This window comes from Lynx canadensis, chromosome C1 (assembly GCF_007474595.2).
Source record: "Lynx canadensis isolate LIC74 chromosome C1, mLynCan4.pri.v2, whole genome shotgun sequence".
In the NCBI taxonomy this organism is placed as follows: Eukaryota; Metazoa; Chordata; class Mammalia; order Carnivora; family Felidae; genus Lynx; species Lynx canadensis.
Window position 1 is genome coordinate 48,591,540 of NC_044310.1, and position 26,688 is coordinate 48,618,227.

General features: G+C 39.6%; 1 protein-coding gene across 1 annotated transcript in view; it reads right to left on the reverse strand.

Annotated features, from left to right (window-relative positions):
* Positions 1-26,688, reverse strand: part of CC1H1orf87 (chromosome C1 C1orf87 homolog) — a 78,796-nt gene that overhangs the window by 43,647 nt on the left and 8,461 nt on the right. The window contains exons 2-5 of the mRNA XM_032594137.1: positions 16,456-16,690; positions 3,244-3,384; positions 2,419-2,682; positions 526-647 (exon numbers count right to left, since the gene is read on the reverse strand). Of these exons, the coding sequence (XP_032450028.1) occupies positions 526-647; positions 2,419-2,682; positions 3,244-3,384; positions 16,456-16,690 (762 nt within the window). The remainder of the gene's footprint in view (positions 1-525; positions 648-2,418; positions 2,683-3,243; positions 3,385-16,455; positions 16,691-26,688) is intronic.

Here is a 26,688-nt window from a genome sequence, read left to right on the forward strand (position 1 = left end):
CTAACTACTGCACTTTGTCAACTTTCTTGGAGAACACAGAGACTCTCATGCTTTATTGTGCCTCATCTCTAATGATATTCCTCACATCCTGTTTTTACTTTGTGTCATCTCTTTCCTTTGAGATTATATGAGGGGATTATTGATTCTTGTACCTGAAACCTTTCTTTGCTAGTGCCCATAGACCAGGAGTTCACTCATGAAGCGTGTTTCTGGAATCATACCTTAGAGACTGGAGCTCTGTGCCAGTATACAGTCATTCCTTACTTCACAATGAGGGTTTTCCTTTTCACATGGCAACCTCATAAAAAAAGATACATGCTTGATCTCAAGAAACTATGCAATTGTTGCAAATAACTTTCTGTACTGGCCTTTGTACCAGAGAGAGGAAATAATCAGCATAAGCCCAGTGTTGGTGAAGGGCATGGTGATTCTACCTTGGGTGGGCTTTTCAGGTGAATGGCCTCTGATGTCACCACCAGCTCTAGAAATCTAGGAACACTATGCCCAAGAAAAGAAGGAAAGTACCCTTGGCCATGGTCATGATAACTCTGACTCTTGTTCCCGTTGCTGCCCACAACTCTTTGGCTTTGCTGGGGGTCACCTGAAGCTGCAGCTTTTAATAACCAGAGGAGTTTTCCGTAGCTCACCTGAAAATCCAATACGAAAAAGAACACTGTCATTTAACGTACATATAAGGGAAATAAATGCCCATAAGGGAAATGCCTGTTGAGGGAGAGGGTATTTGGAATTTTTTTTACCATTAAAAGTTTCTAAAACAGCCTTAAAAATATAGTATAATAATTATTAGTGCTTTTGAAAAGCAAATATTCCTACTATCCCCCCTTCCTGATTGCCTTGTGGTTGGGTAGGGCTATGGGAACAATTCTGGCCGATGAGTTGTGAGCAGAAGTGATATGTGCTCCTTCTGGTTGAGGATTAAACTGCTCACACGAGCCCCTCCATAGCTCTCTTTTTATCCCCCTCTGCCAGCATGTCCAAAAATACTCCAGAGTTGCTACCTCATCTGTGTGGGTTTGGGAGCTAAGATAATGGCAAAACTGTGCCTTAACTATTAGGGAAGTGTAAGTGAGAAGTAAACTTCTGTTGTTTTGAGCCACTGAAATTTTGGGGCTGTTTGTTACTACAGCATAACCTAGCCTCTAGCTGCTCTCTCACATCTCATATATTTATTATATATAGCATTTGCTTGTATTTAGATATATCTAGCAGATATGTTCGGATTATTTGAGGACAAGGTCTTATTAAGCTAAGTGAAAAATCTCAAGACACCCCCCCCTCCCCCAGTCCTTTTTTTCTTTTTAAACATGGGAAAGGACTGAAAGAATGTTGTCCATTTCCATTGCTGGTCTGGATGACATCCTATGGACTCTGGTGGACATACAACTCCAGGGAAGTTGGGGGATAACCATGGGGGAGGGAAGCTATATAAGATTCTGACATAAAATCAATCTCAGGCCAGAGAATTTGATTGAATTGAAGATTCACAGTGGCTGTACTAAGTTGACACTGTATTGCTAAATACTTCTCATCAATATACAACTAATTATAGTTGGTTAGTTGGTTAGAAATGGGCAGGAGAGAGAACTAACATTTGTTTGAATACCTACTAAACACTAAGCATGCGACCAGGTAATTTGCATTTATTATATTACTAAATTCCCAGATTACCCCTATGAGGTTTGTTTTAGCCTGGTTTTCTACACATGCTCACTCATGATTTACCCATTGCTATTGCTTTTTTCTATTATAGGATATATTCCTCTAGCACCCTGGTTACACTTGGACTATGCTTTGTATCTACCCATAAATGTGAGCTTGGGAAGTGCAGTGTTCAGAGCAAGAACCCTGGACTTGTCACTGGGGAGCCTTAATCTCTGCTTTGGGTCCACCATTAATTCTCTGAGTACACTAAGCAATTTCCTTTCCCCACTCTGGATCTCAGCTTCCCAATTAGTCAAATGGTGGTGAATTGTATTTCAAATATACCTCCCACCTCTAACTCTTTAGGGAACTCTCTACAATGATATATCCTAGTCAAATTCTCCATTCTCATCTCAGAGCCTACAGACTGACCAACACGTAAGTTGACTCAAGTGAGCCCATTTTCCTGAATCTGTAACCCAATAGTGCTAAGGGCAGATAATGAAAGTCAGGAACAGCAGTCTTTTAAAAAGAAATTAAATAGAGCTAAGAGACTTAATCCATTTTCTATTCTGGTTTCTTCTGACTAGAAATTTCCACATATGAATACAAATAAGCTTTGTATCTTAGGAGTCAATAGTAAAGGTTATTTTTAAGAAAAAAAAAGAGAAACTAAAATTTTAATTCTACTATTCTGGTGCGTACAAGTAAAATAAACAAAAGGAACCCATGCTTAGAATAGCAACATGGCTGTACCATTTCTGGAGAGCCCCTCTTAGAAAATCTCTGGCAAAGGATCTTGACTATTGGTAACTGTAGAGGGACTTCCTGTCTTAAGAAAAGGTGGCTTAGCTGAGACTGGAGAAGAAATCCTGAAGAGATAGGATCCAGGATCTTCAGCTCTTTCTGAAGCTTTTCTAGTAAGCCAGAATTCAAAGGGCGTGAGCTGAGTTCTCTTCTGACCAGGGCAAGAAGAAAGGCGTCTTCTCTTGTTGTTCCACTTGGCCTCTGGCCAAAATCCTGACACAAAAGCAACAGCAACAATCAATTAACACAGCTCTAAAATGAGAAGTGACGGCCAATGCAAAGAAGCAGAAGCCTAGTGGGGCTGATATCAGAGCACCCACTTTCAGGCCTTGCCTAGAACAGTGCAAGCTGGTAACACCTGGAGGTAGGTATTCATTCTGGGCATATTTATTAGTTTGCAATACCTCGGGACTGTTGCCTTCCGAAGAAGAAAAGAAGAAAATCATTTTAGAGTACATACTCTGTTAGAAGGCTACTGAAGGTATATCATCTGTCTTCTACAAAATAACTTTTTAAATTATAAGAGAATTTAGAATGCCAAGTTTTAGAGACCCATTGTCTCCAGAGGAAGAAGGTGGAAGAAAGATGAGAAGTTCAGTTGAGACAATCAAGGTTTGCTTGTAAGCTCACCAAGGAGCTTCTTGGAAGCTTCATCATATGGCCTCTAGCGTCCCTCTCAGACTGTCTCATTATCTGCTGCACATCAAAGTCTACAGGCAACAAATAATACCCTTCATCCACAATAGAAAACAAGGCAAGTCTTAGTATACGTACTTTAGGTTGGTCAGAGCTGTCCCTTGCCATCTGTTCCAAAGACCAGTCTCTGAGGTTTCTCCCGGGGAGGCCATGGATATAGGATAGGGACTGGTCTCCAGTTGGTACTGAACTACAATGGGCATTTGCCTGGATGGGAATCTTAAAGAAACAAAGACAAATGGTAGTAAGGATCAGAAGGAGAGAGGAAAAGAGAAAGAAGAAAGAAGGGAGAATATGAACGAGGAAACAATCTCTTAAAACACATTCCCAGTTCTAAGTGACTTCAGTCCATAGAGTGACTGAATCAATGAGTCCCCAAAGAATGCTTGTCTCAACATCAATCTCAGCATTATGCAAGTCATACATTTGACAAATATATTAACAGTAAAACAGTGCCGTTTCATTTGTGCAAGAAAGAAGGTATCTGCGACAAAGGAAAAATAGGTATATCATAAGGCATTTATAGGCAAATATAGGGTTCTTATTAGAGATAAAGGTATCCTTAGGCTGTGTGTGTGTGTGTGTATATATATATATATGTGTGTGTATATATATATATATGTACACACACATATATATATATACACACACACACACACACACACAGACTAAGGATACCTTTATCTCTAATAAGAATATTAGAATATACACACACACATATATATATATATATATATATATTAAGCTCCACACCCAACGTGGGGCTTGAACTTACAACCCTGAGATTAAGAGTCCCATGCTCTATGATGGAGCCAGCCAGCCACTCCTTTAGACTGTTTTAATTAACAGATTGAAGAAGAACAGCAAAGGCGATTGTGAGTTTTGTCAGGAATGGAACAGAAGAGATTCAAAAGCCCAGAATATTATATCCCAAGAGCAACGTTCATAAAGTTTACAATAGAATAAATGATGGAACAAAGGTGAGTGATGAAGTACCATTCCCTCTTGCCATGGTGTAGGTGTATTACTCATGTTTTTTATTGTCTGTATTTTATGACGTTTTGACATCTCAGGTAGCCTTGCTGGCTGGAAGAGACTGCCCTTCCCAGGGTTCACGAATTTCTCATGAAGCAAATATTTCCCCTGCCCCCAATCAACCCAGTCCAGATACTGGATAACTAGGGACCACCCCTATGCTCAAACCCTGCTGGAATTATTCAAGCTAGCCAGTCCTAAGCTGTTTCCCCTATGCTGCGTTGCCTTTCCTGTAGAAACCTGTATAAAGACTGTAGCCTGTGCTGTCCCCTCACTTTTGCCTCCTGACAGAGCTTGGTCCTTCCTCATGTGTTCCTGTGATATGTGGCATGCCGCCTTTGTGTGGGAAATGTAAGAAACTATTCTCTGAAAGGCAGTCGTCATTATATCTGTTACCGTGTCATACCAGATAAAAATAAAATCTTGGGAATAAATTGAGACACACAAAAATAATCCTTTTTGATGTCAGGTAATTGAAAGGAGACATTATCAGAAGGATTCACTGAAAGCTGAATGTCTGTACGCAGTTGATGACAGTCATGTTGAATAACCAGTCAGTATGGATAGCAACCTGTAGGTGCTTTATAGTCATGAAGCATTTTAAAGAAAAATCAAGAGGTTCTTTTGAGTGGGAAGAGTGAGCAGGAGTGGTAGAGAGTTCTAGAATAGGCATAAAAAATAATGACATTGGGGAGCCTAGGTTGCTCAGACAGTTAAGCATCAGACTCTTGTTTTCAGCTCAGGTTATGTTCTCATGGTTTGTGAGATCAAGCCCCGTATTGGGCTCTGTGCTGACAGCATCGTGCCTGCTTGGGATTCTCTCTCTCCCCCACTCTCTGCCCCTCCCTTTCTGGCATGTATGCATGAGCATTTTCTCTCTCTCTCTCTCAAAATAAATAAATAAAGGTAAAAAAAAAAAAAAAGGAATTGTTCAAAATTTACCCCCTAGTGAATTGTGCAGGTAAGATTTGAAACCTACATTTCCCCCACTACCCCAGGAGGAGAGAGATTCCACATTCAGTCCACAGAGCAGTTTCATCCTATAAAATGTTTGGTTAGGTATTTCAGGTGTTTCCTAGAACTTTTTCTTTTTCTTTCTTTAATTTTTTAAAAACATTTATTCATTTTTGAGAGACAGAGCGTGAGTGGGGGAGAGGCAGAGAGAAGGAGACAGGATCCAAAGCAGGCTCCAGGCTCTGAGTTGTCAGCACAGAGCTCGATGAGGGGCTCAAATTCACAGACTACGAGATCATGACCTGAGCTGAAGTTGGATGCTTACACAACTGAGCCACCCAGGCATCCCTAGAACATTTTCTTAGAACAGTATGCTTCTTTGGAAATTATTTGTAATATAAAACATTTCTATTTTCAGCCACATACAAATATTTTTCTGCCTCTGAGAATTGATACACTTCTATATTGCAGGATTCTTTAAAAAATTTTTTTTTTAATGTTTACTTATTTTTTAAAGAGAGAGAGAGAATGAGCAAGTGAGCAGGGGAGGGGCAGAGAGAACAGGAGACACGGGATCTGAAGCAGGCTCCAAGCTCTGAGCTGTCAGCACAGCGCCCAAGGCTGGGCTTGAACTCATGAACCATGAGATCATGACCTGAACCAAAGGCAGATACTTAACTGACTGTGCCACCCAGGTGCCCCTCTACTGTAGGGTTCTGAAGGAGCATTTATCAATACTTCACCATTCCAATGGAGTCAAGGTGTCCCTTTCCTCATTTAAACACCACAGTTTATTGAATGCCTTTATCTGCACTACAGATACAGGTGAACAAGGCAGGTGTGCTTCTTGCCATCACAGATCTTTTAGCCTAGATGTCCACAGACTAAATTTTATAGGCTCTCCTATGGAAAGAGGAAATTATATTCTACTCCCAGGGCTGCTGTGAGGAATGAGTATTATAATGTATTTTAAACAATTTGTAAATTCTAAACCTTGATTTGTTATTTGCTGTGTGTCTCAATAGAGTGAGAGCTCTGTGTGGGCCAGAACAGTGTGGTACCCCGCTGACTCCCAGCATTTAAGAACAGTGCCAAATTTGAAGAACAAATACAGAAACACAGTGTGAGAAAGGTGACGATGGCCTGTTCAGGCCCTGTGGCGTGTGCCTGGCTTCAGACTTCTCCCTTTGCTGACACCAATCACTGGGGGCTGTTGTTTTTCCACACATTGTATCCACAAAGTGTCAAAGAAGATAACATGGAAGATGTTGATCAAGAATTACCATGTTTCTGACTTTAAGGGTTGCCAGAGTATCTGTAAAATCTCCAGTTCTACAGGTTTCTCTCATTTGTTTTACTTTGAATCAGAAAATAGTGCTTGTGGCTAACACACAGTGGATTTGGGGCATAACACCAGTATTGTGACATTTACCTAGAAGAATTGTTACAAATGAAGCACAGAAGTTTAACACAGATTTAGGGGCGCCTGGGTGGCTCCGTCAGTTGAACGTCTGACTCTTGAGTTTGGCTCAGGTCATGATCTAATGACCATGAGACTGAATCCCATTTTGGGATTCTTTCTCCCTCTCGCTCTGCTCCTACCCCACTCATTCTCTCCCTCTCTCTCTCTCTGTCTCTCACTCTCTCTCAAAATAAATAAACTTAAAAACATTAACACAGATTTAGTAATTCTTCCTGGGGTCTGGGGAGTGTAAACAAGACTTTTAAAAAATATTGGTTATTAAAAAAAACTATTTTAAAGTGGTTATATTGTGATGGGGAGCCTGGGTGGCTCAGTCGGTTGAACGTCTTTGACTTCAGCTCAGGTCATGACCTCTCTGTTCCAGAGTTTGAAACCAGCATAGGGCCCTGTGCTGACAGCTCAGAGCCTGGAGCCTGTTTCAGATTCTGTGTCTTCCTCTCTCTCTCCACCTCTCCCCTGCTTGTGCTCTGTCTCTCTCTCTGTCTCTAAAATAAATAAACATTAAAGAATTAAAAATAAATAAAGTGGTTATATTGTGGAATCCATGAACAGCCTCCTCCAAGACAAGTGAACACAACAAATTGTCTTCATATTGTGCAATGCATAGCTGGGGCTTGAGAGGAAATCTGCAGAGACAGCATCTAATGCAGATTTGGAAAGTTCTGTTTCTTCAACATTTGAGACCAAGGTGTTGATGTGCTCTAGAAAGCTGTTAAATGGCTCAAAAAGAGATGCTAGTGATAATAAATACAATCATGAGAAAGATGGATATAAAAAGCTTGACAGGATTTCTTAAGAAATGCAGAACTGAAAAAAAAGTATTTCCAAATTAATAAATTTAACATGTGATTTTTATACCTGAAGTCAATACAATAAGTATTAGCATTAATCATTTGAGTATTTTCTTTATATTTACAAATATAAACATATATATTTATAAATATAAACATTTATATTTTCTTTACATGTTAACTTGTAATTATAGAACACTTCAAACACAGACACATGTGGTAAGGATAGTATAATAGAACTCCATATACTCATCACCAGGCTGTAATTATCAACGGAAATGCTTGTTTTATTCATACCCACATCACCTGCCACCAGAAATGAAGTAAATAAACCACAGATGGGCTATTATTTCATCCACATTTTTTTTTTTTTTTTTTTTTTTTTAGCATGTATCTATAAAGCAGTGGCTTTCAAAGTGTGGTCCCTGGGCCAGAAACCTCAGCATCACCTAGAAACATGTTAGGAATGTGAATTCTTGAGACCCACCCCAGACCCACTGAATGAGAATTTCAGGGCTTGGGGTCCAGAAATATGTGTTTTAGTAAGCCCTCCAGTACTTATAACACATGCCAAAGTTTGGGAACTTCTGCCTTAAGAGTAACAAATTTTTGAAAATATAACTACAATCCCATTATAATACTTTTAAAAGCAGTAATTTCTTAACATCTTCAAATATCCAGTCAGTTGTTGAAAATCCCCCAATTATCTGATGCATTGTATTTTTCAGTTTAATTCAAAACAGGAACCAGATAAGATCCATATATTGTAATTGGTTTAAATCTTTTACATCTTTTTAAATTTCTAGTTCTTTCTATTATTCCCTTCACTGCCCCACCCCCGCCTTTTTTTCCTGGAGGTTTTTTTTTTTTTTTTTTTTTTTTCCCTTGTAATTGATGTGCTGAAGAAGCTGTGTTGTGTGCCCTATAAAGTTTTCCACAGTCTGGATTTGGTTGCTTGTATTTCTGTGCAAGGTTTAACCAACCATCCCATCTCTATCTTGTAAAATGGTTAGAACCAGGGTCTTGATCTTATTCAGGTTCAATTGTTTCAGCAAGATCCTTTCACAGGTGATACATTGTCCCATGCAAACAAATGCTGTCAGATTGTCTTTCTTTTTATAGGTACTGATAAGCTCATTGCTTTACTCCATTTCTTTTCCATTAGGGTTTCATAAATGGTAATATTCTTATCCTATTATTAGCTCTCATTTATTAATAGGAATGCTTCTTTACAGAGAAACTGTCTTCATTAACTATTATCTAAAATACGGTTTGTGTCTGGGTGGCTCAGACCTCTGCATACTGACAGTGTGGAGCCTGCTAGGGGTTCACTCGCTCCCTCTCTCTCTGCCCCTGCCCTGCTTGCTCTCTCTCTCTCTCTCTCTCTCAAAATAAACTTAAAAAAATACAGTTTGTATAGAAAAAGCAAACAATAAATGCTTCTATTATTTACCAGTTGAAAAAATAGTCTGTTCCCTAGCGTTCTTCCCAGGTGACCAATGAGTTTTTTTTTTTTTTTTAATCACTATAAGGTTATAGATTTAAGCATATACAATGCATTTAAATCCATTAAAATTACTTTTATTGATAGCCAAAATATCCCACTTTTGGCTACTGGGAGCCTTTAATATTTTATTATTATTATTATTATTATTATTATTATTTTAGTGAGAGCCATTTTAAGTTAGATTCCAAACCTTTTTTTTAACAAGTCTCGGAAAGTGTTTGGTATCTCCATTGCTTCTGGTGTAAGTAGACATTCCAGGCTCAAAGCTGGGATCGTTCTCAGATCCAGTGTGAAGATTTTGCCCATTTTTTCTTCCAAGAGTTTTATAGTTTTGGATCTTATACTTAGGCCATGGATCCATTTTGAGTTAATTTTTATATATGGTGTTCGGTGAAGGTCCAGCTACAAATTTTTGCATGTGGACATTCCAGTTTTCCTAGTGCCATTTCTTGAAAAGACCATCTTTTCCCCATTGGATCATCTTGGGACCCTTGTTAAAAAAATCATTTGACCATATATGTGAGGGTTTATTTTGGACACCCTATTCTAATCCATTATTCTAATGTCTGTCTTTATGCCAGTACAATAGTGTTTTGATTACCATACGCTTGTATACCTTCTTTCTCAGGATTGCTTTGGACGTCAGGGTCCCTGGAGATTCAATATGAATTTTAGGTTGGATTTTTCTATTTCTTCAAAAAAATGTCCGTGGGATTTTGATAGCGATTCACAATGTTAACTTTTTTTTCTATACAAGAACAGCATACCTTTTCATTGTTCAAATCTACTCTTGTGTCTTTTAGGAGAGTTTTTTATTTTTTCTCATAAAGGTTTGGACATTTCTTGTTAAGTTTGACTAGGCATTTGGTTTATTTACTTATTTAATTAATATAGATATGCTTTTATTTGTAATTGTAAATGCTGCCTTCCATTTTGTGTCCTAACTAGCTTTTGTTTATAATATATGAAGCCACTGATTTGTGTATGTTGATGATATAATTCTGTTTTGTCACATTCTCTTAGTGTTTTAGTAGTTTCTTCATTAGCTGCTTTCAAATTTTATGTGTGTAATTGTATCATTTGACAATAGTTCTTCCTCTTTCCAATTATTCTGTCTGTAATTGCTTTCTTTTTAAAAATTACATTGGCCAATACCTCCAATTTTATATTAAAAACCAATGGAAATAATAGATAAGCTTGATTTCTTTCAGACTCTAATGTGAAAGCCTCTAGTGTTTGTCTAGTAAACAAATGTTGGATGTTGGCTTTGGGTAATATATAGAGAGAGGCATTTTGGAAACAAAAGTGAATAAGAAAATTTTTATTCTCAGGGAATTTACAGACTCATGGAAGGAGACAAGGGAGCCTATGTTTTTATTTATATAAAAAAAGTATTCATTTACTTATAAGGTTTATTTGCAAGAAATTTTACCATAAATGATGTGTTTATGAGAGGCATTATAGTGTAGTACATGCATTTTTCTCCATGTTGCCCTTGAGGGGGCAAAAATTCATTCTTTGGGGGCAAAAAATTCTAAAATACTATAATGGTTTCTAGCACTCACAAGCTCAACTCGACTCAACAAAATAGTATTTCTTGGCATTTAATCCCATTCTCTTTAGGGAGAGTTTTAATTTTTCTCCTGAGGAGTGGGGTCCAATAATGAAAGAGAGATTTGGACAGGTATAGGGGATCCAGACTACTTGGGTTCACATCCTAGATCCACCAATACTCAACTGGTTGTATGAGCTTTGGCAAATTACTTCATGTCACTCACTGTGTCTCAGTTTTCTCACCTATAAAATAGAGATGTGAGCACCTACTTCATACCATTGTTTTTTTATTTTTTTAATTATTTTTCTTTAGTGTAACTGACACACAAGTTTACATTAGAGGAAACAACCCATTTTAATAGTATAGCAACATCTGCCAGAGGGGTATGCACAGACTGATTTACAAGTACCTTACAAAAGGCATTTACCACAATCTTGGTGATCAGACAGCGATGCTTCTTAGTAGAGTTGATATCTCAGTAAGTTGAGACCCAAGTGTAACTAGAGGTTACATGAAGAGAATTTCATATAAAAGGAATAGCATGGACAAGGCATAGAAGACAAAATGGAACACAACTCTATCTGGGAAATAGAGATTGTTTAGGGAAAGGTGGGCATGTGAGAGAAGTAGAGAGAACAGAAGTGAGTTGGAGTGGCCATCAAGGACTTTGCATTTTATACTAGGGCAAAGGGGATTGAACAATGGTTTTAAGTCTTTTAAGTAGTGGCCACACTTGAGTGCTTCTGAAGTTCTTCCTAAAAGAGGCAAAATATATACCCTTGCCCCAGTTGTGTTGCGCTTTGCCATGTGGTTTACCTTGGCCAGTGGGGCAGATGTTCGTGGATAATGATGTGGAAGTATTGGGGTTCAGAGCCAACAGCCAAGATAGAATGCTTCAGACATCTTTAGTGCAAAAAGGTGGTTTTATTAAAGCACAGGGACAAGACCCATGGGCAGAAGAGCTGCACTGGGGTTGTAATGGGTGACTGATTATATACTTTCAAGTTGGGAGGGGGTTAGGGATAGCATAAGTCTCCAAGGAATTTTGGAAGCAAGGTTTCTAGGACCTTGAAAGGGCTAGCTATTGTTAGGATAAGGTCGTTTGTTACTGTCTAATAAAACCTTAATCCTAATTATGTGGAATAAAGGCAAAAAGGAAATGTAGATAATATCAAATTTCCTTAGAACCTGCAGCCCATTGACAAATACTTGAGGCTGGCAGAGTAGAACATTCCTCCAGGAATTCCCAACTGTTTTAATATTGATACTTTCCTTGAGGGAAAAATAGCCTTAGCTTGACAATAGTTAGGCCTCTGGTATCCTATGAGTCTTCTTTAGCATATTAAAATGCTTTTGTAGGGGCACCTGGGTGGCTCTCTCAGTTAAGCTTCCGACTTTGGCTCATGATCTCACAGTTTGTGAGTTCGAGCCCCGCGTTGGGCTCTGTGCTGACAGCTCAGAGCCTGGAGCCTGCTTCGGCTCTGCCCCTACCTCAATTGTGCTCTGTCTCTCTCTGTCTCTCAAAAATAAATAAATGTAAAAAAAATTTTTTTTAAATGCTTTTGGAAACTTCCCTCTGTCTTTACCTCCCCCAGCTCCCAAGTAAACAATCAACTATTCCTCACAATCCCAGGGCAGCTCTTTCTGCCCATGTGTCCTATCCCTGTGCTTTAAGAAAACCACCTGTTTTGCACCAAAGACATCCTAAGAATTTTTTTCTTGGGTTGGCTCCAGAGCCCCAACATTTGCACATCAATAAGATCCTTCAGATGTATATCAGTGAGCTTTATGCTTAGAGGATGATTGCAAACATATATTTGGGGGTAGAGATAAAGGGAGTTTCCAAAGGAATTTTTTTTATGTTAAAGGAAACCTACAGGATCCTGGAGGTCAGGATAATGTTAAGCTAAGATCACTTTTTGCCCTCAGCAAAGAGTCAACATTGAGGCAGTTGAGTTCCCAGAGGAATGTCACTCTGCCTGTCTCACAGACTTGTCAATGGGCTAAGTTGCAAGGAAATTTAATTTTTTCTTCTGCTTTTGTTTCCCACATCAGATATGACACAAGCAAAGACTTAATACGTACTTGTGGTAGAGTCTGTTGTCTTGAAACATTTCCATTCCTATAAGAAGAACTTGCCTTAAGGAGCCTACTGGGTTCAGAACAGTAAGAAAAACCCAGAGCAGACCTGAACTAAATCTATCATTTGCAGCCAAGCCTAGAAAAGTCTAAATAAAGAAAGCAAAAGCTGTCTTAGCTCACATCTGCAGATGTGAGCATAAATGATTCTTGTTATAAACCACTGAGTATTGGGGTGATTTGTCACACAGCAGTATTATTACAGTAGCTGACCAATACAGAGAGAGAAGCATAGAAAAGGACAGCCAGTTTGGAGATAATTAAAATCAACTTGCTGAGGTACAATGGTGGTCTGATTAGGATGATGGCAGAGGAAGCAGAAATAAGAAGGCATTTTTGAGAGACATAAAGGGTTAGGATTTAAAGGGCTCAGTGATACTAGATTCAGGGAGAGAGAGAAGGAAAGCATGCCCAGGTTTCTTGCTGATATAACCGGCAAAGATGGGAGTCTACTCTGTGAGACACAGACCACAGAAAAAGAGCAGGATCAAAAGTTCTGTGTTGAACATGATGAATCTACCAATGCATGGCCAAGTAGAAATGTCCTTGACCTCTGTCAACAACATCATGTGCCTCCACCTACCTCTCAGGGTACTGTGGAGAACAAATAAGATAAAACACACAAAAGCACTTTGAAAAGAACACATTACAGATCAACTATGATAATTATTAAAATTAAAGCACTCACACTTTTCATTTTCATGCTGCCAGATGCAAAAAACACGCTCTAATTTTATTTTTGAAACCGTGCTACTGAGTTTGTAGCTAGTCACACATTCTTTTTTATTTTCTGAGAGAAGGCAGAGCTGATGCTTCTGAGAAATAATACAAACAGTATTTGTATTTTCAAAGACACATAAGGAACAGAATTTGGAGAAAAAGGATTCTAAGGCTACTGTTAAGAAGAGCCAGGCTCTTGACTTGTAAAGCCTCAAACTAATCACTAAAGCTCTCTGGGCCCCTCGTTCTTCATTTCGGAAGTGGAGATTTGTACTTGCTGATTTCTAAGATATCTTACTGTTCTCAGATACATGAAACGATGAGCTCTCATAGCATTTTCAGCTTTACTTACCTCCTACTAACTAATGATACTCTTCAAACTTGATCTGTAATGTAGAAAAGAGTTTCACACTTGCCTGTCCTCACCCACGTTAGCTCAGTCTTTATCAGCAACTTTTCTTTTGGAGCAAATTCAGGCAGTCCAGATTGCCTGTTACATCCCAGGCAGGAAAGCTTATTTTCATCTATGTGTGAGAGAGAAGGATCTAGAAGGAGTTCTGATTGGTTTACTTCTTTCACTGCAGCAGCATTCCATTTACCACTTAGTCAAGGTGGTAATGAGGGTCTCTTTACCAGGCAAATGTGGCTGCCATCTGGCAGGCCAGCATCATAGACTCGGCAGACAGAACCAATTAGTCAGAACCCACACCTCCCAGGAGGCCTTGCTGTATTTGGTGGCTGGGTGTTAGCCCTGCTGAGTCTCCCACAAGAAACCTCATTGAGTTCTGGGAGGGGAGGAGCAAATCATCCCCCTCTAGCACTACAGAGCTAGCAAAGAATCCACATCTTGGAGGTCCAAGAACAGCTTATTCAGTGAACATTCTGGCCATGATAATGGCTACTGCGGAATCTGTTCCATGAATGGGCTGCTTGATGTGGTAGAGGGAGTGTCAAGAAACCCATTTCCATTTATAAGAGAAAAACTAGAAATGACTTAAATGCCCATCAGTATGGGCATTAGGGATTAGTTAAATGAGCCATGTTATATCCATACAAAGGAATGAATACAGTTGGTGGTGATTAGGAACCTAGGCTTCAGTTGTGGCTCTTGGCTTGTGGAACTTGGGCTTCAGTTGTGGCTCTGTCCCTTCTCAGCCTCAGGACCTGGGCAAGGCACTTGACTTCCTTGTTTTTCAGTTCCTTCCTGTACGGGCTGAAGAGAATAAGAGTTCCTACCTCATTGGGTGCTTGGGAGTACTAAGTTAGTTAATACATGTACAGAACTTAGAATGGTGCCTGGCACATAATAAATGATATTTAAGTGCTTGTTCTGAGTATGATTCTCATAGAACCATTCAAGATGATGCTTAGGAAGAATTTTTTGAAGCCAGGGTGAAAATTCTTAATATGAAATGAATTGAGCAGGATCACAAGGAGTAAATACATAATGATTCTCATTCTATATCTATGCACAGAGAAAAAAAGAAAGAAATATGTTATTATTTTTCTTTGGTTGAGTTTTCTTCTTATATTCTCCATCTGCCAAAATTGTACATGAGTATGCAGTACTTTATAATTAGAAAGATGATTTGAAAAAAAGAGAGAGAAGAAAACCTGGATAAACATCTTCTCTCTACACTTATGAGCCTCTTCAACTTTTCTGAGCCTCAGTTTTGTTTTCCTTCCCTTTTTGAAGTAGGCTTCATGCCCAGCATGGAGCCCAACACAAGGCTTGAACTCACGACCCTGAGATCATGGCGGGAACTTAGATCAAGAGTCAGATGCTTAACTGACTGAACCACTCAGGTGCCCCTCTGAGCCTTAGTTTTATCATCTATACCATAGTGATAGAGAAAACACTGGTACCTACCTCAAGGGGTTAATTCCAAACAGCAAATGATATAATTTATCTGAAAGCAACCAGTCAATAATAAAGTGTTTTATGACATGAGATTATTACCAAGGTTATCCTTGGGGAGTAACAATAAATACATTAATGCCAGAGTCAAAATTATGTAAAAACTCAGAGGTCGTTAGAAGTTCACAATAGGTCACTTCACCTCTGCAGATGCACTATATCCTGCTGCAACCAGGCCCTGAATTCAAGGACTACTTATAAGACAGCCGAAAGAACACATTAACTGGGGATTAGGAGGCACCATTTCCAGCGTAGGTTGCGCCACTGACATTCTGGGCAAGTCACTGTTCTTTTGGGACCTGTGTTCAACTAGACCTTGCAGAGAGTATGGTCTGAGGTCCACTGGTGGGCCATTAACCACTCTAAATTATAAGCTTCGCAGAGTTCTTACGAGGAAAAGATCACAAATCTATAGGCTTTTATTTTCTCAGATGACTAAAGACTAGCTAGGATCTAAGTGATTTAGTAAGGGCTATTAAAATTATAAACTAAAAATAGTTATGTTAGAGTTTACTGCAGACTCGAATTCAGTATTCTACTGAAATATTTGGCTGTCACTTAATGCTTGGCGTCACTGCAAAACTCCTACTCTATGTATCCGTCTAAATGCAATTTCAGCAATTTTTGGAAGTGGTACTTTGTTATCAATGAATCATTAGTTTTGTCTTGATTTGGATCCAGTTTCCAATTGCTGCTATTCTTGTTTTTTAATTACAAATTACTAATCATATGGATTCATCATTATCAAGTTAGTGTGTTGTGAATTGTTTGGTTGATTCTTAACAGAGTGCAGAGATATATATTTCTATCAAGATGGTTTTGGCTGATAATTTTTCGATATACAGTTCTGGTCGCATTGGATTTTGAAAATAAATGACCTCTTCTTGTAATGTTAGACAGACCTTTCCCCCTGAGCACATCCCAGGGTTGCATGTACATTTACATGTATCACTATATGATTATCACTGATTTAGCTGCAGGTAGAGTAGGCTGGCCAATTCACTTGGTGGTCAACCAGAATGCAATATACAAAATGATCTCAAATTTATTTTCTGATTTAAAAAATGAATTCCAAGTCCCTCTTATGCAAAATATATTAATTACCATTAGTACAAGGGTGTGTGGTATGAACCTAATTTGAATTTTCCTAGTCAATTACCAAAAGAAGCTTGGGTTTTTGTCAATCACTTTGCCATCCAGAAATCTGCTTGTGAGTGCTCCTGTGAGGAATTTCTGGTTGTTCTCTGGGCTCTGGTTGTTCTCTTGGTGCTTGTTTTCTTCCTCATCATCTGGGTCATGGTTGATTTGATGATCAGTAGGATTAGTAGGAGCTGGGGAGTCTCTGCTCATCTGTCTTGCACTACCAATCATGGATTTCTGGAGTACTGTTTGAGTTTCTGCCTTCAAGTTCTCATTTTCCTTGCTGTGAAGAAACAGTTTTGCACTTGGTTACTCACAGGGCAGACTCTGAATACACTAGGCTGGCATAAGAAATAGAGGGTGTTACTCTGGTGGTGTGAACAGTGGTAACTCAGCACGGTGGAATGAAGGAGGAGACGTTGGTTACTGTGTATGGATCATTTAGCTAGAGAGACTATGCTATCCTGTGGCTTCTTTTCTTCTCAAGAGTCCTCCATTTAAATTTAATATTAAATAGGGAAAAGAAAAGGAAAAACCAACTGTAGGAATGATTCAAAGAAATGCAAATAATAAACAAACTAAAAAAAAAGAGTCTACCTTGTTTATCAACTGAAGACTCACAAATCAAAGCAATTATAAGATCATTTTAAATTGAGAAAACTTCGAAAATAAGAAAGTCAAATGCCAACGTCCATATAAATAGATATAATTAATATATTGGGTGACCTGACAAAATGTATGAAGGCTCAGTCAGGAAGTCGCAATGCTTTAACCTACTAAATCAATATTTAAAATTGGGTATTATGGAAAAGAATGCAGAAGCAGACAAATTTTAAATTCTAAGTATTTAGTAATAGGTGAATATGTTGAATATTTCATTCTATGTTCATATGATAGAATTTATAAAGCCATGAAAATAGTTAGGAATAGTCTTAATGACACAAGAAAATGTCCAGTTATACAAATAAGTGAAAACTATAATTATCTCAACTATGTAAAATGCATGTACATAATGTATGTGTTTATGTGTGAGAGTACATAGTACATCTAAAAAGAAACATGCCAGAAATAAACAGTAAGTGTCTGTGGGTAGCAGAATTCAGAATATTCCTAAAAATTTATTTTATGATATTACAATATTATTTTATAATCAGGAAAAGTCAATTTCTATATAGCTATAGAAGGCACACTAAATTCCAACTGTTAGTATTGATACAATGCAAAGGATCCATTTTAAATCATGACATCATTGGAGCATAAAACAATCACTCCGTTACTTGTTGATTTGATAAAGCCAAACAAAGCACAGGCAATGATTTGAATGTATGTATGCTTTTTATAGAAATCCTCTTGGTTGAGGTAGCATGAGAAGGAAAGAAGGCCTGATAAAGAACTCAGAGGAACACCTACATTTACAAAGAGCAGAAGAGCCCTACAAGGAGATTTAGAAGAAATTCTCAGTAAGGCAGGAGGGAAACCAGGGAGTGTGGGGCTTGGAAACAAAGTGAAAAGGATGTTTCCAGAAAGAGGGCATAGTCAACAGAGTCAGGGGCTCCTGAGAAAGGTGAGTTCTGAAAAGTGTCCATTGTTTTAAGCCATAAGGACACCGGCAGGAATCTTGACAAAGGAGCTTCTGTGAGGTAATGGCGATGGATGCTGGGCTGAAGTAGGCTGGGGAAAGAAGGGGGCAAGAAACCGAATCCCAGAGGTATAAAGACCTCTGCGAAGAAGTTTGGCTGCAAGAGAGGAGAGAGACGGATTGGTAACTGGAATGCAATGAGGGTTTCAGATTGGGCTTTGTTGTTATCATGTTGAAGGATAGTGGACACATTAACACAATTAAATGTCAATGGTGCCAAATGAGCCAGAGGGAGAGAGGATGCCATTGATGAAATATGATGAACCCCAACAAAGTGAGGTGGGGTGCCATTGAGAGAACAGAGGTAGAAATGAAACCTCAGGGTAGGGAGATAGGTGAGGATGTAGACAAATTTATTTATACATTGGGTAACAGCTTGACTTTTCTCTTTGATATATAAGGTATGCTTCCCTGTTGGCTCTCAAGGGGGAAGTGCTAGGGAAGGAAGTCTGAACTGAGGGCAGATGGCTTGAGGCAGCTGCTATGAAAAGTGGAAAAGAGCTGGTCAGAACAAGAAGAAAGGTCGGCTGGGTACAACCAAGTAGCCATGAAGGTTGGAGACCACAATTTTGTGGCTTCGGGCTGAGAGGGGGCATACCCTTCTCTAGGATTGCCTAGGAGTCCTTGTGGAGATGGGAGAAGGAGAGATGGGCGCGTTCAGGGCTGGGATTTTCCAGACGGGTGCAGTCGAATGACAACAGAGGAAGGCGGGAAAGTGAGGACAAAGGTGTGTATTTAACAAATAATTCTTGCAGTGAAAGAAGACATAGAGCATATGATCCCTGACCTCAAGAAATTTAATTTCATTTGGCTGTCCAAAAATAACACAAAGAGTAAAGTTAACCACAGGTAAAAATCTACTTCCAGAAATTAGATCGATAGCTTCTAGGTAGTGGTTACCTTTTTAGGGAGGTGTAGAGCCCAGAAGGGAATACCAAAGTCTTCTGTGGTATCTGTACTATTCAATTTTTTTTTGGTTTTGGTTTTGTCTTTTACCTTGGCACTTGTTACGAGTGTTTAACCCATTTGCGAAAATTTGGTGAGACTATATATATGACATGTGCATTTTTATGTGTGTATATATAATAGATAGATGGATACATTATATTTCCATAACCCGTTCAAAGAAATTAGTATAAAATTTACATAAATATGAAACATACTTAATTAGCATATAAATCAATGTCAAGTGAATATTACAGAGAATCAGTGCTGTTTGAAGTTCGTAAGAGGGACGAATAACTAGGATTTGCAATGGTTGCAAAAATAGTATTACTGAGCGGGGCGCCTGGGTGGCTCAGTCGGTTAGGCGGCCGACTTCGGCTCAGGTCATGATCTCGCAGTCCGTGAGTTCGAGCCCCGTGTCGGGCTCTGGGCTGACGGCTCAGAGCCTGGAGCCTGTTTCGGATTCTGTGTCTCCCTCTCTCTGACCCTCCCCCGTTCATGCTCTGTCTCTCTCTGTCTCAAAAATAAATAAACGTTAAAAAAAATTAAAAAAAAATATTACTGAGCGTTTAACTACATGACAGTCCCATTAGAGCCATTCACACACACTAGGTAGTTAATCTTGAGATTAACCCTATAGGTAGGTGCTTATATTATTTTCGTTGTTAGGATGAAGGAATTCAGGCTCAGAGAGTTGATGTGATTTGTCTCATTGTACACAGCTTTTCAATAGTGGAACCGGAATTTAAACCTAAATCTGCCTGATGACCCCGAGTGCCTACTGCCCATAGAGTCAGGAGAGAATCCATGAAAGTTTACATTTTGTGAGGAGCAGAGAGTAGAGGAGGAGGAAGTGCAGATTTGAAGGCAAGAATGGGTTTGGGGCAGAGAGTTAACTCCACTGGATAAAGGCAAGGGAGATAAATCATCTTTTTGTTAATCACCTTCAAAATCCTTTTGTGGGCAGTTTCAGGACAGAATTGCCTGAGAAATGTGAAATGTATCTGCCTGTCTGTTAAAACAGTCACAGTAGATGTAAAACCAAAAATAACCTGTTAAATCTGTTCAAAGTAAAAGCTGTTTAAAAAAAAAAAAAACAACATACATAGCACTTTAAAATTATCACGAAAATGACTCCCCAGCTGAGAAACGGCATGTGCCTGTTGTTAGCACAAACAATTCGTCAACACACATTGGTTGTTAGGCTGTTCACAAACGCACAGTTCTTTCTTCGAGGCTTGTGTGCTATCTACCTGCAGAACTGAAAATAGAAATTTGCCATTTGAAGAGGAGGAAAAAAATGCCATCAACACGATGTTGGAAACAAGGCACGACTGGCTTCTTCATGTGTACTTCTGACCTCGGCTGCAGCTCTCAGGGACGCCGTGAAGAGTTTAGTGCCATCCTGCAACTAGAGCAATTAGGATTACTGCATTGCTGGATGATAAATAAATGAGGCAAAAGCTGTTCAGTTGTTCCCTCTGTCACACTGGGCTCTTCCTGCAAATCAGCCCTTTAGGGCACCGTCTACTAGAGCTCAGAGTCTCAGGGTTAGAAAGAAACATTGCAAGGGCTTCTGGGAGCATCGACTGCCCAAAGCAGTGTAGAGACTTCCCATTGGCCCACCTCCGGTATAACTCCAACTCACCAGATCTCACATTTGATTTGGATTACACCCCTGCCGAGAACATCAAATCTCAAATGGAGGACCCAGGGGGGCTCAGGGAAAAGGTCACCAGATGCCATCTTAAAGGTCTGCCAGCCTTGGCAGGGACTCAGTGCCACCAGCTTCCAACTGTGCGCCATCTAACAGGCCTCCAACCCTCTGGAGAAGACAGTCCTGAGTGTGCCAAGGCAGTGAATGGGGATCCAATTTCAGTAAATGAAAGCATGTTCTTATTTGGAAGTAATAGTAGATAAGCAACACAACCAGACTTTCCTATTTTAAAAAGACAACAACAAAATAAAAATATGAAATGGGACTGGGGAGGGGAGTGTAGCTGAAAATCTCACCAAACTCCACGGGGAAGCTGAATTGTGAAGCCTGTGCTAATGTGGCAAATGTTATTGTGATGAAGTGTGAGGGGTTTTTTATTTTTTCTTCTTCGTCTTTTTTTTTTTAATGCCAGAGAGCCATACCATGTATTATTATGATAGAAATTAAACCTTCAGAAAGATTTTTAAAGTACTTTAACTCCTAAACCTATGCCCAAATCATTTCTTCATCATTGGAATTCTATGAACTAACATTCTAAATGCTTCCATGAGTCAAGCTGCCATGTATAAATTTACATAAATCCTTCCATGTTATCTTAATCATCCTGAAGAGTGGGTATTTTATCACCATTGTGCAGATGAAAAACTCAACGATCAGAGAGGTTCAGTACATTCCTCAAGGCCACCTTGCAGGTAGAGATCTAGGATTCATTCCCAGGTCTGTGTGGCTCTAAAACACACGCCCCTTCCTCTACATTACTCCTCAATTTTCTACCAACAATATACAAACTGTTTTAAGCAACAGGATTTTTATTCTCTTTTAACAAGTTAATAAAAAGGAACATCTATTAAGGCATCTCGTCCATCTTCCCAGCTAGACTTAACGTCCCTCCACAGAACCCTTAAGTGGCTGACGTTCCGCTGTGGTTCGTAAACTTCCCAGGGGCAAGGAATTCATTATATCCCCAGAGTTATTCCCAAAGTATTCCATTTCTTTCTTAACAACATTGAACCGAACTCTGACATCAATGAAATTAACCGAAGTTGATTTCTCACGGCAGAGTAAAATAAAAGGGTTACTTTAGATGCAAAATGAGCAACCAATCCAATCCGCTCTTACTCTTTGGCGTGATGTACTTTTGGCTTATAGAAAATGATAGCCCAGCACACCTTACTCTTCTGCATCTTTCTTCCGTCACTTATATGCAGTTGTACAGCATGACATACACATTTACACCGTGGATGTTTTCTTCTATTTGAATTGTCTTTCAGCTATGCACTACTATTTGATTAATGTTGTATTGGGCATCCAATGGGCTGCATGGTCTTTCAATTTGTGAAAAACTGTGTGATAACAGAAAAAATAGAGTTATGTAAAAAGGAGATCATAGAGCAATTTCACACCAAACCGGCTTAAGGAGGATGGGAATGATTCCATGAAGGTATTGACTGAGAGGAAGAGGCTAGAAAGCAACAAAAACATTTGGGGTCTGAGAAATTGCAATCTGGGAGACACAGAGTGGACCAAAATTGATAGTGTGCTCCAAATTCCAAGCAGGGAGTACAGGTTTATAAAGGCAAAACCCACAAGATTGTATAGCTTGTTTTGAAGGAATTATAATTGGTGCTGACAGAGCGAGACTAATATGTAAGAGGCTGTTTACTTAACAGATACTACATTTTACCTATTTCAGTCCAGAGTAGAAGGGTATGCTCCAGAAGCTGGTGGAGTTGCAATTTTCAAGCTGTAATTGACTAAAATCAGCAGTCCCTGGTGTTCCAGAAATTGAAACAGCAGACTGCGTAGAGGCCTGGCTTCCTTAATATCCACCCCTCCCTGTTTTCAGTTATTCTCTTTGCAATGCTTACTTTGCTTTGGAATCTTCTTCCACAAAGGAATTGACAAATAAAATGTAGTTGAAAGAGGAGATAGGAGGTGGGAAAATATTCCAGAAAGGATGAAGGGCTCGTACTTGGAGACAATGACAGTGGTTTCTAACCTTTGAACCTCAGACCACCTGAGGTGGGTCATAATCATGCAGGATGCTGGATAATAAAACACAACTTGGATCGCTCTGAACTCAGTGAATTGGAATTTCTCAAAACAGGACAAGAAAATCTGTATTCTTTGCAAACATGTCACATGATTCCTATGTACACTGAAGTTTAAGAAACAACAGTGTAGAGAATGAAAAAGAGGGGTGCCCGGGTGGCTCAGTCGGTTAAGCGTCCGACTTCGGCTCAGGTCATGATCTCATGGTTTGTGAGTTCGAGCCCCGCGACGGGCTCTGGGCTGACAGCTCAGAGCCTGGAGTCCGCTTCAGATTCTGTGTCTCCCTCTGTCTTCCCCTCTGCTGCTTGCACTCTGTCTCTCGCATTGTCTCAAAAATAAATAAACATTTAAAAAAAAAAAGTCTTTTCCATAATTGTGCAAAATTAATCCTTAATCACAAGCAGTGTAATGTAGTGGTTAAGGACATGTCCTATGGACCTGATTCTGAATCCTCGCCCCAGATGTCAATTGACTTTGGCAAGTTACTTCACATCTCTGATTTCCAGTGTCTCATCTGTGAGATTAGAAAAATAATCCTTATCAATATAAGATGTACAAATTATGTACCACTGAGCCTGGATCTCAGTCAGCCCTTGACAAATGGTAATTTTATATTAGTCCTAGAGTAGAGTGCTATCTCCTTTATAAACACCTCCTTCATCACCCAAGTACAGAGGGATACTCTTCTTTCCTATGGACCCTCAGAACTTTCTTTACTGGTAAACTAAAGTTCAAAAGATCAAAGTTTCATAGTACATAAGAACTGAGGAAAATTTATTTCGATAGGTAAAAAGAGAAACAGTCCAGGGGCGCCTGGGTGGCTCAGTCCGTTGAGCATCCGACTTCGGCTCAGGTCATGATCTCACGGTTCATGGGATCTAGCCCTGCATCGGGCTCTGTGCCTACAGCTCAGAGCCTGGATCCTGCTTCGGATTCTGTGTCTCCCTCTCTCTCTGCCGCTCCCCTGCTCACACTCTGTCAATCTCTCTCTCAAAAAATAAACATAAGGGGCGCCTGGGTGGCGCAGTCGGTTAAGCGTCCAACTTCAGCCAGGTCACCATCTCGCGGTCCGTGAGTTCGAGCCCCGCGTCAGGCTCTGGGCTGATGGCTCAGAGCCTGGAGCCTGTTTCCGATTCTGTGTCTCCCTCTCTCTCTGCCCCTCCCCCGTTCATGCTCTGTCTCTCTCTGTCCCCCAAAAAATAAATAAACGTTGAAAAAAAAATAAATAAAAATAAACATAAAAAAAAGTCTTTAAAAAGAGAGATAGTCCATATAATCCATCTCACCGCCTTGTAATTGACTAGCAACAGTGAATCCAAGTTCTAGAAATCACCTACTTTAAACAAAGGAGATTAATTAGTATTAAAATCTGCTCTGATAAAGCATAATTGTTCAGAATCACTTTCCTTAATTTTACAGAAGAAAAAAACAAAAACAAAAAACGAAGTATTGAGTCATCACAATGTCCTCAGGTGGATTATACCCAGGAGTTTTGCAGACTGCGCCGTTTTTAAATCTTTGAGCCAGCCTTTATCAGCTGGAAATTTAACGTCCTTTGCACTTGCGTTCTAGTCTGTTTTGCTTTTGCAAGTCTAAGCAAAATGACAGTGCAAAACTGGCTTGCCTTTTCTCCAATTATCTCAGTGCTTTAAGGCACAGTTTCTGAGCCAGGACTTCTGTCCATACTGTGAGAGAATGCAGCACAAACCATCTCTCTCTGGACCACCCCCCAGGTACATCCACGTGGTCTATGGGAATGAGGAGTAATAATTATTGCTATGTTATTTTGTTTAATTAGGTTGAACTAAATCAGGGGTATCAGGAGATCATGGATTTAAAAAGTGTACTAGAGGAAAGGAGGAGAGGATTTTTAGGGCCGTGGAAATACTCTGTAATGACGGATACATGTTATTATACATTTGTCCAAACCCTTAGAATGTACAACAGCGAGAGTGAACCGCATTGCAAACTACAGACTTCAGGTGATTATGTTGTGTAAATGTGAGCTCATCAACTGTAACAAATGTATCACTCTCGTGGGGGACGTAGATAATGGAGGAGGCTATGTATATGTATATGTGTGGGCAGAGGGTGCATGTGGTATCTCTGTATCTTCCTCTCAATTTTGCTGTGAATCACATTGCTCCAAAAAAAACATTAAGGTCTAAAAAAAGTTTACTACACAAATATAAACCTGTGCTTTCTCAAAATTATAAGCAGTTCAACTAAATGTGGCAAGGTGCTATAGTATCTCTTTATAGAAAATTTCCACATACATACAGGAACTTTTGTTTTTTTGTTGTTTTTTGTTTGTTTGCTTTTAATGTTTATTTATTTTTGAGAGAGAGAATGTGAGCAGGGAAGGGGCAGAGAGAGAGAGGGAGACACAGAATCTGAAGCAGGCTCCAGGCTCTGAGCTGTCAGCACAGAGCCTGATGTGGGTGAGCCCATGAACCATGAGATCATGACCTGAGACTAAGTAGGACCCTTGACCGACTGAGCCACCTAGGTGCCCTTCCCTTTTTTTTAATGTTTAAATTTTGTTTTGCTTTCAAACCAAACTAGGATTTTACAATTTTGTAATCTTTTAAAAGAATTTACAGTCCATACTATAATGCAGGTATCTTTACACATTGATAGTTATGTCTCCATGAGAACATTTAAAATATCTAAACAGTATTTCATTGCATGGATATACCATTTATTTAACTAGTCCTATTTTGTTGAACATTTACTGTTCCCCGTTTTTTACTAATTTAAACATTACTGCCCTACTGGACACGTTCCTGTGTTTCCAGTTCCTTGCCTCCTTCCTCAACCCAGGAAGCTGATCTGTGTGGACTAATGATCTGCTCTGATGCCTTCTGATTCTGGCTGGTTTTGGCCAGTGGGTGGCCCTGGCAGGAGATGACTCTTTCTCCGAAATGTTGCCTTAAGTTCCTTGTGTTTCTTGCCCAGAGGTCACTACATTTCTCCAGGTGGCCTGAGCTGCAGAGTGCTCCCCAGAAGCATTCCCCTTTTCTCATCTCTGCAGAGTGAGGACGGCTCAGAGCTTTGCCTCAGCTAGCCTGTTGTTCCTGCGCAACACCTTGAGTCTTAGAAACGAAACCCTTCTGGAATCATGCTAATTTGAACTTACATAATCTGTTTCCTGTGGGACCCAGCCTTATACACTATTATGTAAATTTAAAAAGGCAAACCATCTATGCATCTATAATTGTTTCTACAGAGTTGATTGATAGAGATTTTATGCCAAAGTACATGCACTTTTAAGGCTTTTGATATGTGTACTTAAAAACCAATAGCTTAGGGGCGCCTGGGTGGCTCAGTCGGTTGAGTGTCCGACTTCGGCTCAGGTCATGATCTCGCGGTCTGTGGGTTCGGGCCCCGCATCGGGCTCTGTGCTGACAGCTCAGAGCCTGGAGCCTGTTTCAGATTCTGTGTGTCTCCCTCTTTCTCTGACCCTCCCCTGTTCATGCTCTCTCTCTGTCTCATAAATAAATGTTAAAAAAAAATTAAAAAAAAAACAAAACCAATAGCTTATGAGTATTCTTTTTTTTGAAATCTTTGTTAACCCTGGATATTTCCCTTATAAAGTCATTTCTAGTTTTATTGGTAAAAATAATGTCTCGTTGCTGTTTAAATTTTTTTCATTGCCACTCAGGTTGAATCTCCCCCACACCCATCACACACATATCTAGTGTTCATTTTTTTCAATGCTTATTTATTTTGAGAGAGAGAGAGAGAGAGAGAGCTCGAAGCAGGCTCCATGCTGCCAGCACAGAGCCCACAGTGGGGCTCAATCCATGAGGTCATGACCTGAGCTGAAATCAAGTTGGTGGCTTCACCGACTGAGCCACTCAGGCACCCCTGTGGGTGTTCATGTTTATTTCTTCTTTGTGAATGGCCGATCTCGATCTTTTGCTAG